Raw genomic sequence first — 13,764 nt, 5'->3', positions numbered from 1 at the left:
AAAAAGAGTGAAGATAATTTCTCCATTAGATTTAAGTGACACATATACAAATATCGTACTAACAATGTATGTATTATAAGGGAAAATCAAGCTATTGTATTGTGTATAGAACAAAGTTTGCCTAATAACTAAATATGTTATTATCTTACTTTGTGTATATAGTGAAAATATTATTTTAATATATGAAAAAACTAAGAGCATCATATATTGTTTGATTTTCTTAATTTTTTATTTAGAAAAATACATAAATATTTATAAAAATATCAAAAAAAGATCATTGTAACTTTAAATAAATCATTAAAGTTTACAATATATTTATGTATTTAAAATATTTTGTATTTATCTATATAAATCCTGATCTACACGACGCGTGTAGCTATCTATTAAGAATATTATATTTTAAAAGATATTAGGCTAAAAATTGTAAAGTTAGAAAATAAAACAATATGTTTAGTCAACTTTTTATATTTTATTTCCCTAAAAAGGTTGGAATAAAGGAAAAATAAACAGGAAAGAATGGAAATAGTTAGATATTGATATTGTTGACAAATAGTAGTCAAAGATATTATGATAAATCCAAAAATCCCTTTTTCATCCAAAAGGACATATATATATATATAAGTCATTATATATTTTCCTGGTCTTAACAAAATATACAAATATAAAACCCCAATAATTGTAGGGGAGCAGGCAGGAATCCTCTTTGCTTTATTCCCTGAATTTTCGCCAACTTACCGTAAGTCTTCTCTCTCTCCCTCCCTCTCTCTTTCTTTCAATTTTTAATGTAAAATTTCGAGATGTTTTCTATTTTTCTTCCAGTAATTGAAAATTCTGGATGAAAATAATTTAATCTTCTGTTAATATTTAAAAAAGTTTTATTGTTTTTATTAAAGCTTAGTTTTTTATCTTACTCTCTAATTCGGAAATTCTAAAGCGCGATCCGTTTTTTCTTTTTTTGAGAGAGAGATCTGAAAAATCCTTCCGAATTGTTAAAATCTCATAGGATTTTTCTCTTCTGGGTTGAATTTTTGCTTAGGGTTCAGGTGTAAAGTTTCGAACTTTATCTTCACTCTCCACGTCAGTGCTTCAATGGAAGCTAAAGTTAGGGTTTTGTAGTGAATTCTGCTAACAAGAGTCTTTTTGTTCTGTTTTTCTTTGTTTGGGAAAGTGAAGAAAGATGTCGGAATCAGAGACCGGTTTAATGACAGCGAGCAGAGAATCATCAATGCCATTCACAATGGCTCTCCACCACCAACAGCACAACCAACCTCCTTCTCCTCCTCCTCCTCCGCAACAGCAGGAGCAGCAGCAGCAACAGTCGTCGCCACCACCGCAGCAGCAGCAGTACCAACACAACTCAGCCGGAGGTGGGAATCCTGCTTTGAACATGAACATGCCCGTGGAGATGACGACGGGGAGCGAGCCTGTGAAGAAGAGGAGAGGGAGGCCGAGGAAGTACGGACCGGAACTGGGTTTGGTTCCCAGAGCTCCTTTCACCGCCAGCCAAACTAGTGGCGGCGGTGGTGGTGGTTCCGGCGAAGGAGGGTCGTCTACGCAGAAGAAGATGAGAGGACGACCTCGTGGCTCTATCAATAAGAAAAAGCTTCAGGCTTTAGGTAATTTATATACTTTTTTTTCTTTTTGTAATTGGAATCTTCTTCCTCACGTGATCTGGTCGTGGCTTGGATCTTCTCTTGTCGGCTGCAATCAATTAGAATATAGTATATAATGGTGAATATGGTAAACAATGTCCGTAGAGTATTAGAATCCTTCTCAAATTACTTATATGCCCCTCTTGACGTATCGTGTTCAACTATCTTTTGGAGTTTCTTAGTTTCATTGTTCTTTAACGTTATGTACTGCAACTTGAGCTCTTGGTGTTGTCCTTTTGTGTGTGTGTGTGCTTGTTGTTGCAATCTTGACATCTTCCGTGGTTTTTTTGAGTTCGTTTTGTTGAGTTTTATGAACTGAAACTTGTCTTTTGTGTGTGTTTGTTGTTGCAGGCTCGACAGGAGTGGGATTTACGCCTCATGTACTTACCGTGATGACTGGAGAGGTGTGTTATCATCTTCTATCCTATTGAATTTCCTTATTTTACTCCATAGATGTGTCTTAAATTCATTAAGGTCTGCAAAATCATGTGTATTTCGAGAGTTCGGGTTGTTGTCGTAATGGTCAAACATTATTGGTAGCAAGAGAATGTTGAACTTGATGAGGGTTTCTGTTACCTGACATTTTGTTTTATGAATTGGGACAGGATGTCGCATCAAAGATAATGGCGTTTTCTCAGAACGGACCACGCACTGTGTGTGTCTTGTCTGCAAATGGATCTATCTCCAATGTGACTCTTCGCCGGTTCGCCACATCCGGTGGAACCGTTACATATGAGGTATCAAATATTTTGCTTTTGAATATTTCTTCAGTATCTCATGATTTTGCTGATTACTGACTTACTTGTTTACATTTGAAAACCAGGGGAGATTTGAGATTCTGTCTTTGTCGGGCTCGTTCCTTCTCGTGGAGAACAACGGTCACAGAAGCAGGACAGGAGGTCTAAGTGTGACCTTATCAGCTCCTGATGGTCATGTCTTAGGTGGTTGTGTAGCTGGTCTTCTTATAGCAGCATCACCTGTTCAGGTACTTTCTCTCTTTTTATTTTTAATTTTTATAACACATTATGTCGATGCTCATAAGAACAATGTAATGATACATTTGGATAAAATCTCAAAATCACAGATTGTCGTTGGGAGTTTCATACCAGAGGGGCAAAAAGAACAGAGGCAGATGGAACTACCGCATGTGGCCCCAAGTCAAGTACTGATGAATCCGAGTAGCCCGCAGTCTCGTGGCACAATGAGTGAGTCATCTATTGGAGGACATGGAAGCCCTCTTCACCAGAGCACCGCAGGAGGACCTTACAACAACACCAACAACCTTTCCATGCCTTGGAATTAATTAGCCATGTGATATTATTTGTAGTTTTAAAAAAACTCCAACAAGCCTTCTATTATTAGAATGATGATGATAATGATTCTTATCTTTTAGTTTAGGCTATTTTAAAAAGAGGTTAAATAACTTAACATGTTTTGTGTTTCGTTATGTTTTATCAAAACCTTGAGTTGTTCAGAAACTGGAATATCCTGATTAATGTAGATTTTCTTTTTATTATAAAGTTGAAAACATTACAACACCAAAAAAACAATACTGGTTTTAGTTTTAAGCCTGGTGGTGGTCTTTGGCTCTCTTCAACAAAAACCGCATTGAGAAAAACCCAAGAGCTGTGGTTTGCCAGAACCACCCCATTGCATTGTCCGGGTCCACTCGTCTAGCCAGAGACCAAGCATAGATTCCTTCTCCAACGTGTAGTACCACTGATACGATGAAGACAGCTCTTACCATCGTCATTGTCCTGAAGAAGAAGAGGCTTAGAGCTCTTAAGAAAGGAACAGGTCCTACTTCCGGTAACCACCCCGCAGCGAAAAGAGCTGACATTCCTAGCGCAACAGCTATCCAAGTGAATATGGATGGACCGTCTAATGATCTCTGTTTCCTCTCTTGCCAATACGAGATCGTTGCAGCCATGCCTTCCTTGGAGGTCTTGAATGGTACATATCCAAGCTCTTCCTTGGCCTTGAGATATGAGAAATAATGGGTAACACCAACCTAAAGCAAGATCCAACAGAATCATCAAACAACTTTGTTTCTGAACTCAGCTGGGTTGAGAGTTTTGAGGAACTGTTACCTTGTAGACTTCAGCAGGAAGAATAAGAGGCTGAGGTAACCAGCTTTTTGACAGCCATGGATACAAAACAGTGTAGACTCCTTGAAAGATCTTACCCAAGGTCACAGCAACAGGTACAGAGATAGTAAACTTGGGAATGTCATAGTCCAAACTTCGTAGGAAGGGACGTAGAAACTCAAATGTATTCACAGGGGAACCTACAACGTCAACAAATCACACTTTTATTCAGCAAAAAAAAAAAATTCATAAATGTTTTTACCATCAGAGACGAAATAAGGTTGACCAGCAGCAACAGGCTCTCCTTCTCTACCAGGAATGTCATCCAAGAGTCCCATACTAGCCAATATGATAGCTAAGACAAGGTTCTCAACGTAAATCCAGTCTGTCTTCACACTCGGTTCACCGGTTTTGAACAGAAGCAAACCCATCTTCGCTAGATTAACTATCCTAGGAAGATGTCTGTCTTCACCTGGTCCATAAATAGCTGCTGGTCGGACCGCACATGTATACAACTTCTTCCCTCCATTTCTAAATAAAAACACACACAAGAGCCAGTGAGAAGATTTTTATTTTTTTTACTTTAGTTCATATTAGAGTCTTTGACTTACTTAAACGGTCTGCCGTTACTCTTGAGGACAAGCTGTTCCGCAATGGATTTACTCCGACCGTATGCGTCGACGTGATCATCAAGCGGGTAATAAGGCAAGCTTTCGTTACCGTTCCTAATCTCCTTACCACCGAACACGACGTTGTAAGTGCTGACGTAGACCAGTCTCGCGATCTCGTGTTTGAAGACGGCTTCCAAGACGTTACACGTCCCGTTTATGTTGACCTCGTCGCAACGACCGAACTGCAGCATCTCTTTGCCGGACATGCCGTAGGAAGCGAGATGCAGAACGCAGTCTGCTCCGTCTAGCGCCTTGTCTACGTCTTGTTTCCGAGTGACGTCACCTGTTGTTCAAGATTCCCCAAGATCACTCCGGTTTTAAATCTTAGTGTGATAGATCTATATGATGATGATCAGTGATTTACAGATCGAACTGGATTCAATTGAAGAGTGAGTGAGAGAGAGAGAGTGTGGAACCTTGGATGCAGCGAACGCCGCTGTTTCTGAGGTCATCGGACCAGGGAGATGAATCGCGGAGGTCGAAGGAGCGGACCTGGCGAGCACCGCGGCGAGCTAGCTCCAAGCAGAGGGCGGCACCGACGAAGCCGAGGCCTCCAGTGACGACGAATGTGTTGCCTTCGACACCTTCGTTCTCGCTCAAATGCATTTAAAAAAAAAAAGATTTCTCGACACGAGTTTGACAGGCGATGAGAAACTGCAGATTTGAGCTGTCTCTCCGACAACTCACTGGCTTTAACTCACTGTCTTGACTTTTCACCTTTTTTTTAACTCAAAAACGTTGTAATTGGGGACATGCCCCTCCATTTTTAAAAACTATTATCGCTACATTAACTTTTTCTTTTCCAAAGTACTTTATTACTCCCTCTGTTTCATAATAAGTGTCACTCTGAGCTCATTTTCTTGTTATACAAAGAGTATCACTTTACAATTTCAATATAAATTATACTAACTTTCAGCTGAAAATTAATTGCAAACTGCATTGATTTTACAAATAATTTTATTTATCTAAAATGCTATTGGTCAAAAAGGTATAATTAATTACAACTTACATATATTTCAATAACTTTCTTAAATGTCACAACGACACTCTTTAAAAAACGGAGGGAGTATCAATAGATCAAATTAATCGTTTGACAAAACATGTTTTATGATTTATGAGTCTTATGACATTCGGAATAAAAACTATACTAGTAATGAATAAATCTGATTTGTCTAGGAATGTTTTGTTTTCCAAGGATGTCTGCAACTATGTTGGAACTACGGTTAGTCCATTGGTATTGTACTTCTTTAGAACCTTATTATGTACATAGGCTATATATACAGAGAAGAGTAAGTCCTAAGGAGGAATTAATTACAGTATATACGAGAATATATAGTTGACATAATCAGAGACACGAGGATATCTCTCTATACAAATAGTGAGAGAAGAAGAAGAGAATTGGGGAGATTGATTTTTAGGGTTTTGTGGTGTTGGTTTCTGAGAGATCTAAAGTGGTGTAGCGAGAGGATGACCAATTACGCATATTCTGCATTCTACAAGAGTGTATATACGCTGTGGTGGAGGATTCTTCACTGGATGCAGTAGTCTCGTGGAGCAAACACAAGAAAAGTTTCATCATTTGGGATCCGATAGAGTTTCAGAGAAGGGTTATGCCGACGGGCAGACAAAAAAGAATACTATGCTTAAATTTCCCGATGTTTATCGACGACCTTAAGTACTATGTAAGTTTCTGGATTTGCAAGATTTAACTCTTAATTAATCATCAACAGCGACCTTTATAATGTGTGTTTTTGTTTTTTTTTTGGTGTTGGTATTAGGGATTTGTAAGGGTTAAGGGATCTAAGCATCGTTATCACTTTGGACATCCGAAATATTTTGTGAAAGGTAAACCTGAGCTTATGACAAAGATGTATGAAGAGGCTCATGAGAAGAGAAAGCACAAATTTCAACAAGCCTGGGCTATGAGAAAGGCTATGAGAAAGAAAGCCGAAGCTAGAGCCATGGAGTTATCGGGTGCCTTGGGTGATTTAGCTCTTTGATGTTTAGCTATGTGCTTTTGTTTGTTGACATCTTTAATGTTGGGTCGATTGCGTTTTGATGAATCCTTATGTTCCTTAAGACAACATTTTTGCAACTCAAAGTTTTCTTCTATTTGTTTGAACTTATTAGTACAAATATTGCCATTCGCCTAGTGGTCATTGTCCTTGATTAATATCAGACATGCCAGTAGGAAGCAAGATGTCTGCACTATATAGTGCCTCGTCTACATCTTATCAAATCTGACGAGTATTATAGTGTTGATCTCTCTATGATGATCAGTGATTACCCAGAGAGCCCTTGGGATTTTGTAGATTACAGCGAGCGCCGCTGTTTCTGAGGTTATCCGACCAAGGAGATGAATCGCGGAGGTCAAAGGAGCGGACCTGGCAAGCACACGCGGCGAACTAGCTCCAAGCAGAAGCCGAGGCCTCTAGTGACGACGAAGGTGTTGCCTTCGACACCTTTGTTCTCGCTCAAATGCATTTTCTATCTTTCTCTATACTAGTTTGACCGGCGATACTAGTTGGGGCCAGTAGGAGGTTTAGAAAATTTTAACTAGAGCTTTGTAATAGATATTTGGACCTATTATGTATGCTTTAGTGCACCAAACTTTAGCAAAAAAAAAATATTTGGACCACAGGAATGTGTAAAATTGGAAAGTTCAAGAAACAATGAAAACTTTCTCAAGCATTGACTTGTAGTCTCTCAGTTATAACTGAAAACAAGTATACATTTCAATCTTCAATTTCGTCATGTATTCCCATAAAAGAATACACTTCCCTTGAACAACACAGAGAGATTACAAAAAAAAAAGCCTTATATATTTACAAATTACAACTCACAACATTCCTTACTTTTTTGAGTAATGGAAAATTTAAACTGGTGTGACAACATTAGTGTAATCTATGGAAGAATAATAAACAATGAACGACTTGAAGTCAACTAGTTTCTTCTTTTGCAGATTCTGTGGTAACACTACTAGCCTTGAGTTTTAAGGACATCTCTCTGTTGCTGATCTCTTATATACTCTGCCTCCAATGTTCAAGAAGTGATGTTGCGGAATGGCAGATTTTGCGGTCCTTGTGCTTTGTAAGATAGGAAAGCTTCTTCATGATCCTCTTCGTTTCCGGAGCCGTTGAGCTGATGGTGAATTCGTCTTTGAGCAAAGAGAGTGTGTCTACGCAGATCGATGTCTCTTTTGTAGACAGGAGAATTCCCTTTGCACTAGCCTTATCTGCAGATTTCTCAGCTATTTCAAACAGCTCCAACATCTCTCTTGAGTTCTTCTTTATCGCTACCGCTTCATGAGCCACCGATCTAGGGTTTTCAGGTAGAGCAGCAGGTTGCTTCTTCTTCTGTATTGGCTTCTTCGCTGCCAAAGACTTGTGAACACCAGCCTTGTTCATATTATATTGTTTCTTGTGACACACTTCAAGAACCCTAGATCTCTGATCTGCCGTCGTTTTCTTAGCCTCTGCTGCAATACCACGAGCAGTCACAGATCTTTTAACTATCTTCTTCTTCAAATCTGGACACACTTTCGCAACAAGATCTGCTGCAGGAGTCTTCTTAACGAGCTTCGTGTTGTTGGAAGTAGAAGGGTCTCTGGAATAAAGAGTTCTCATCCAGGAGAGGAACAAGGCTTTAGCTTCCGTACTGATTTTAGGGTTTCTATGATCTTTGAGAATAGCCAAAAGAGATATATCTTTAGACACGCGGACAAGATCCTTTGCGCAGAAACTCAGTTTCTTCAAGTAACAAAGGATATCAAAACATCGATCAGCACCATCGATGGTCTGCGAATTCGCGGCTCTGATTGCTATGGAACACAAACGACGAAGATCAGACATCTCCTCCGTTGCAATTGCAACCTTCGTCATCTTATTGGTCAGGTGCTTTTCTTTCCTAGAGAATGTAAGAGAAGAGAAGTAGCTAGGGTTTTGATTTTGGAAATCAACGATAGAGATCAGAATATGGAAAATCAACAATAGTGAGCTCCAGATAGTTTATATAGAACCCTCGAGTGTAGAGACCCCTAAAAAAAGGAAATTACAGAAGCTTCCGTTGGTCCCAAGCAATTACACTCGTGTTTCATCTAACAAAGAGTCCCAAGTTGCGTGAAAACGACGCCGTCATATTGAGACGGTTACGGTATTTCCATTTTTTTACTTTGCTTCAAAGGGGTAAATGCGTCAGGTACGATATTTCAACGGTAACAAGATTACGATCAAACGACAACGCTCGATCTTGTTATCTTTGTTGTTGAGTTACAGCTGTCCTGTTAATTTTTTTGTTTATTTATTTAACAACAGAACTTTATTAATTAACTGTAAACATATTATACAAATACATACATAATAATGAAACCACAACAAATAACATAAGATAAAATGATACTCTTTTTTTTTAACACAAAGAAAAGCATGATAAGCTTCTCTTTGAAAGGTCTTTGTTAATAGAGTTATAAACTCATATTGCCTAGCCATCGATTTTCTTGTTAAGATTCAATATATGCATACTCATATTCCATATGCGGTTCTTAAGCTATTGATATTGAAAATTTAGTGAACATCCTTTGGTCACCATATAACATATATGCCAATGATATATTTCATTTATGTTACAAATTTTTGAGATAGACTATAATGACAATTTTCATTTTATAATAATTCAATATAATTTAAATTTATCTACATCACCCTTCAAATAAATTATTTGCATCATGGTTGAGCTTTTTTTTTGTAATTTTGCCTCAATTATTAAAAAAATAAATATATATAGCATCTGGTAAGTAGGGGTCGAACCCTCGACGTCGACGTCAGGACCCGAAGGCAGAACTCAGCAGCCACTAGACTACGAACAACCCGACGAATGTGAAATCACTATTTAATCATTTGGTCAAACCAATGGACTACGGGGAATTTTCAAAAATACCACTTTCAAGGTACCATTATTCATCTTTACCACCACTAAAGACACATTTTCAAAAATACCTTATTTATTGAAATGGTAAAAACTCTTATATCTTTGTTTTTATATGCTTTTCAAAATTCTAATCCCAAATTCTAAATCCTAAACCACTAATTCTAAACCCTAAACCCAAAATCTTCAACTCTAAACCCTAAACCCTAAACTATATACCCTGAATTCAATATCCTAAACCCTAAACCCTAAAGTCTAAACTATAAACCCAAAATCCCCAACTCTAAACCCTAAATCCTCAACTCTAAACCCTAAACTATATACCTTAAACTCTAAAACATCAAATCTAAATCCTAAATCCTAAACCTTCAAATCTAAACCCTTCATTAAAAATAGTGGTAAAAGTGGTTAGTGTAAATATGAAAAGTGGTACTATGAAAATGGTATTTTTGGCAATTTCTCATGGACTAAAGACATATCACATAACATAGTAACATTAACATATCGTCTGACTCAAATATATTGTTCAAACAAAATGATAACCAATGGTAAAACATAGCTCAAAAACAGAGTTGTGCATACCTCAAAAACATTCTTGATTATGAGACGCTGAAGACATTCAAGAAGTTCATGTAGACGAACGAGTATTGGCGGTGAGGGAGGTTATCTTGTTGCGGATAAGCTTACAATATTCCAAACGAGGTGAAGGATCCGAATTATAATCAAAGCTGAAATTTGACCAAAACACTATTTAATAGAACATAAAATCTTCTTTACATAATAAGCACAACTATATATAAATATATATATATAGTAAGAAAAAGTCAATAGATAGATTGCATAACCATTACTAACATTTACTTCACCGAACATAACCCAATGAATCCCTAGCGCCTGCATTTGTCTAACCATCAACATAGACGAATCATACATCTCCTTGCGGCTCACGTCACCTTCCATCCAATGTACACACAACTTGGCTAATGCTAGGTCTTAGCTTTGGATCGGTCCTCGTGCAAAGTAATAGTTTGACAGAACATGACTTGGGATTGTGACATTCGGAATAAAAGTATGGTAATGCAAATATGATTGTCTAGAAATGGTTTGTTTCTCAAGGATGTTTGTCTGCAACTATGTTGGAACTACGGTTAGTCCATTGCTATTGCACTTCTTCAAATTTGTTTTCCCATCGCCCCATGTCCCGAAGCCAATTAGCTATAGCAAATTTGGACGACGTCCTGTTTACCAAATTCACTACATTTTGATTGTCACCTTTAAAGATTATCTTTAACCGAGAAGCTCAGCTGTTGTGACAGCCACCAGTGGAAGAACATCTTATATTGGTCAGGACCAATATAGCCAGCAGCCTTCACATGCCAGCTTAGCTGTGACAGCCACCAGTGAAACATTCAATACCGTGGTGCCTCCTTATGCACACCTCCAAACATATTCATGTATCAACAGGTAAAACAGAACGTCAAATTTAATCATCTTTTTCACTTCATTTAGCTTTTTAATTTCTCTTTTTGCCAGGACCATGTTATCTATGTATCTACTAGATTCCCAGTAGAAACATTTGTAGTATGTAAGGTAACAAATTTAACTTTGATTTAACCGAGGTTTCTTATTTCATCTTTCAAGTCTAAACGAATCAGAGACACAAAGTTCGGTCGGCTAAACAATGCGCTCTTTGCACTCATGTGGTTCATGCTGAAATACTTGAAGATACAAACGGGCTCCACTCAGAGTCTTCCTCGCTATCACTGTCGTCACCTCCTCCTCCTCCTCCAAACATGGAAGCCATTTTCATCGCTAGACTTGCAGCTATTTCCCTCCTCTGAAAATCAGGCATCAACCGCAAGTTGTCACGGATGTTCCCTATTTCTGACATCAACTGTTCCACTTCTTCCAAGTCATAACCCAAAGGTTTCTCACCAGTTGCTCCGTCAGTCTCACTCTGTGACCCTGAAGACCGCAGCTCAACTATCTTTGGATTCACCATATTATTAATCTCTACATCTGGTGAGGTGCTGGATCCGCCAGCATCTGCGTCGTATGGACGCGCTTCACATAGATCGGTGGCTGAGCCTGATGATAGCACTTCGTACTCTAATTCATATTCAGATTCTTCTTCTTCTGAAAACTCTGACAAGGAGGAGAGGGGAATACAAAGATCCAATCAAAATGAGTCTCCTCCCTCACATATAGAATAAAAAAAGCAAATAGTAATAACCTTGGCCATGAGGTTCATTTATCTTATCAGCAGATTTCAGAATCATTCCAGGCCACATATGTGCCGAAAGTGCACGAAACAGACGTTCAACCCCTTGAGTATCCCCATCCACTGACAAACCTGCACATTGCAGCAAGCAATCCTTGGTTAACTACATCACTTCATCAAAATACGAAGGAAGGAAGGAAGGGATTGTGTGAACTAGTTACACTTGTCAAAATCAGGATTAGATGCACAAGCCTCAATGAACTCAATGTTGTTGTCGCGGCACCAGTCAAGACATGTACCCTTGACATCCAGTGATGCACTATCATGAGTATGAGGGAGAAGATCAGATTTGTTCCCAATGCACAACAATATATCAAAACTGTTGATGGTGATGTCCGCATGAGAAACCCATTCCTGAAGAGCAACAAGAGTTGACATCTGCAAAAAATAATATAGGAGTTAATGTATTTAAGAACGAGGGGAGAGTCAGAGGGGGGGAGTTATGAATCTCAACTCAAACCTGACTCAAGTCGAAGACCATAACTAACGCCACAAGTGGATGATGTGAGTGAGGGAGAGAGTAGTCATTGTCGTCGCAAATATTTGATATCCGTACAGATACATCCGCAGAGTAATACTTGGTGTTAATCGTCCAGCTGCCCACGTCACATTTAAAGTGTTAAGAAACTCTTCAGGAAATGGTATTATTACACAGTAAAGATCCTTCCTTACTCATGAACTTGTGTTTGAGATGATGATGATGAATCCTCAAAATCGACAGAGACCAATCCTGTGAAATAAAATAATAAAAGACCCCAAAAAATGAGACAGAGTAACGGAAACGCTATAGACTAAAGATCCAAAAGAAAGGAAGCACGTGCTTACGAGAGAGAAGAGTGCGCTTGCCGACACCAGGGGAACCGACGACGAAAACTCCCGGTCTGCCTCCTTCCATCTCCGCCCCGCCAAACAGACAGACGCAGTTTCTGATTCAAGCTTCAGGTGTGTGAGTGAGATCACAAGGCAAACCCAACCAATCAGGACCATAGAGATGATTATTGGTTTTCTTTTGTAACACTTTTATAATACCCAACACAAAGGCCCAACAGAACTAGCTGTAAAAATTCAGAAAAGCTTGATTAGTTGTAAAAATCGAAGTTTCTTATCTCTCAAGTCTCGACTTTTCTCCAATATGAGATATCTTTTGCACCAAGATCAAACTTGGTATTTAGATTAAGTCTTTCATATTCAGAGAGTTGAACAACAAAGTCGTTGTAGTATAGTGGTAAGTATTCCCGCCTGTCACGCGGGTGACCCGGGTTCGATCCCCGGCAACGGCGTTCTTTATTTTTTTGCTCCTGTAATTTGGTTGTCTCCTCCAGCGTATATAACATGCGTATTAGCTTGAATGAGTGTTTCGTTAGAGCTTTGTTTTTGTTTTTATTGTCCTATACACTGGATATGGATTGCATCAACGTTTTTTGCACACAATGGTGGGGGAAAAACAGAGAGACGATGGGAAAAAAAAATTTCTTGGCAGGCGGCGTGAGGCCAGCTGACGGCGGGATCCGGTGGGAAAACCCTAATCGCACATATCGTCGTCAGGAGAGAGAAAGATGCAACTTTATATTTAATATTATAAAGTCTTTTGATGAAATTCTATCAACCCTTCTGTTTTCATTTGGATGCTCAAATGTTTATTTTGAATATATATTAAATGAATTGCATTGAAAATGTATTAGTTAACATTAATATTTAATATTTGTAATTTTCTGACAGCATAAATGTAAATATTTTAAAACCTAAATGTTAGTTTTGAAAGAAACACATACAATGAATAATTTTTTTTTAATGTTAACATGTATTGTTTTGTAACCTAACATTTTATCTATATATTTTAACATGTTTTTATCTATATATTTTTAACATGTTTTTTCAAATATTATTTCTATATAAATATTTTTTTCTGTTCTTCATGTTTTTAGAAATAAATATTTCATGTTTTTTAGAAATAAGAATTAGTTAATTTCCAAATATATATATTTCCAAATAATATATAAAACATTTTTAGTAACAATTTTTCACTTTAATGATTTAAAGGCTTTGAATCGAAGCTCACATATCTCTTTAAGCCCATAATCCAAATATACAATATGATTGCAGCCTATATGACATCAAATCCTATAAACTTGTTTTTTGTCAACTACTTA

At 37.9% G+C, this 13,764-nt stretch overlaps 4 protein-coding genes and 1 non-coding gene across 7 annotated transcripts; 2 read left to right on the top strand and 3 right to left on the bottom strand.

Moving 5' to 3' along the window:
- Positions 1–649: 649 nt before the first annotated feature.
- LOC108847815 (AT-hook motif nuclear-localized protein 10) lies at positions 650–3,031 on the top strand. Of its 2 annotated transcripts, none has more exons than XM_018621156.2 (6): positions 650–736; positions 1,169–1,616; positions 2,004–2,056; positions 2,258–2,389; positions 2,476–2,637; positions 2,737–3,031. In XM_018621156.2, the coding sequence occupies exons 2-6, from the start codon at positions 1,178–1,180 to the stop codon at positions 2,953–2,955; spliced, it is 1,005 nt and encodes a 334-aa protein (XP_018476658.2). In that variant the 5' UTR covers positions 650–736; positions 1,169–1,177; the 3' UTR covers positions 2,956–3,031. The 2 variants fall into 2 exon arrangements, with proteins under 2 accessions (XP_018476658.2, XP_018476660.2); XM_018621158.2 differs by having other exon boundaries at positions 662–736; positions 1,174–1,616.
- Positions 3,032–3,136: 105 nt separating this feature from the next.
- Positions 3,137–5,095, bottom strand: LOC130509130 (uncharacterized). Its single transcript, XM_057004787.1, has 5 exons — positions 4,827–5,095; positions 4,351–4,693; positions 4,002–4,270; positions 3,743–3,939; positions 3,137–3,663 (listed from the first exon to the last, which is right to left on the bottom strand). The coding sequence occupies exons 1-5, from the start codon at positions 5,014–5,016 to the stop codon at positions 3,217–3,219; spliced, it is 1,446 nt and encodes a 481-aa protein (XP_056860767.1). The 5' UTR covers positions 5,017–5,095; the 3' UTR covers positions 3,137–3,216.
- A 2,335-nt stretch (positions 5,096–7,430) lies between these two features.
- LOC108845384 (uncharacterized) lies at positions 7,431–8,291 on the bottom strand. Its single transcript, XM_018618603.1, has one exon. The coding sequence runs from the start codon at positions 8,289–8,291 to the stop codon at positions 7,431–7,433; it is 861 nt and encodes a 286-aa protein (XP_018474105.1).
- Positions 8,292–10,917: 2,626 nt separating this feature from the next.
- On the bottom strand, positions 10,918–13,232 carry LOC108847696 (uncharacterized). 2 transcript variants are annotated; one of them, XM_057006518.1, is made up of 6 exons: positions 12,440–13,232; positions 12,287–12,344; positions 12,075–12,210; positions 11,776–11,992; positions 11,567–11,686; positions 10,918–11,469 (listed from the first exon to the last, which is right to left on the bottom strand). In XM_057006518.1, the coding sequence occupies exons 1-6, from the start codon at positions 12,507–12,509 to the stop codon at positions 11,039–11,041; spliced, it is 1,032 nt and encodes a 343-aa protein (XP_056862498.1). In that variant the 5' UTR covers positions 12,510–13,232; the 3' UTR covers positions 10,918–11,038. The 2 variants fall into 2 exon arrangements, with proteins under 2 accessions (XP_056862498.1, XP_018476519.1); XM_018621017.2 differs by having other exon boundaries at positions 10,918–11,478; positions 12,440–13,228.
- TRNAD-GUC (transfer RNA aspartic acid (anticodon GUC)) lies at positions 12,823–12,894 on the top strand. The gene has a single exon. It is a non-coding gene; the product is annotated as a tRNA-Asp (tRNA).
- Positions 13,233–13,764: the final 532 nt, after the last annotated feature.

The sequence above is a fragment of the Raphanus sativus genome, chromosome 3 (genome assembly GCF_000801105.2).
Source record: "Raphanus sativus cultivar WK10039 chromosome 3, ASM80110v3, whole genome shotgun sequence".
Lineage (NCBI taxonomy): Eukaryota > Viridiplantae > Streptophyta > Magnoliopsida > Brassicales > Brassicaceae > Raphanus > Raphanus sativus.
The sequence above is the reverse complement of the archived record's forward strand: the minus strand, read 5'-3'. Positions and strand labels throughout refer to the sequence as shown.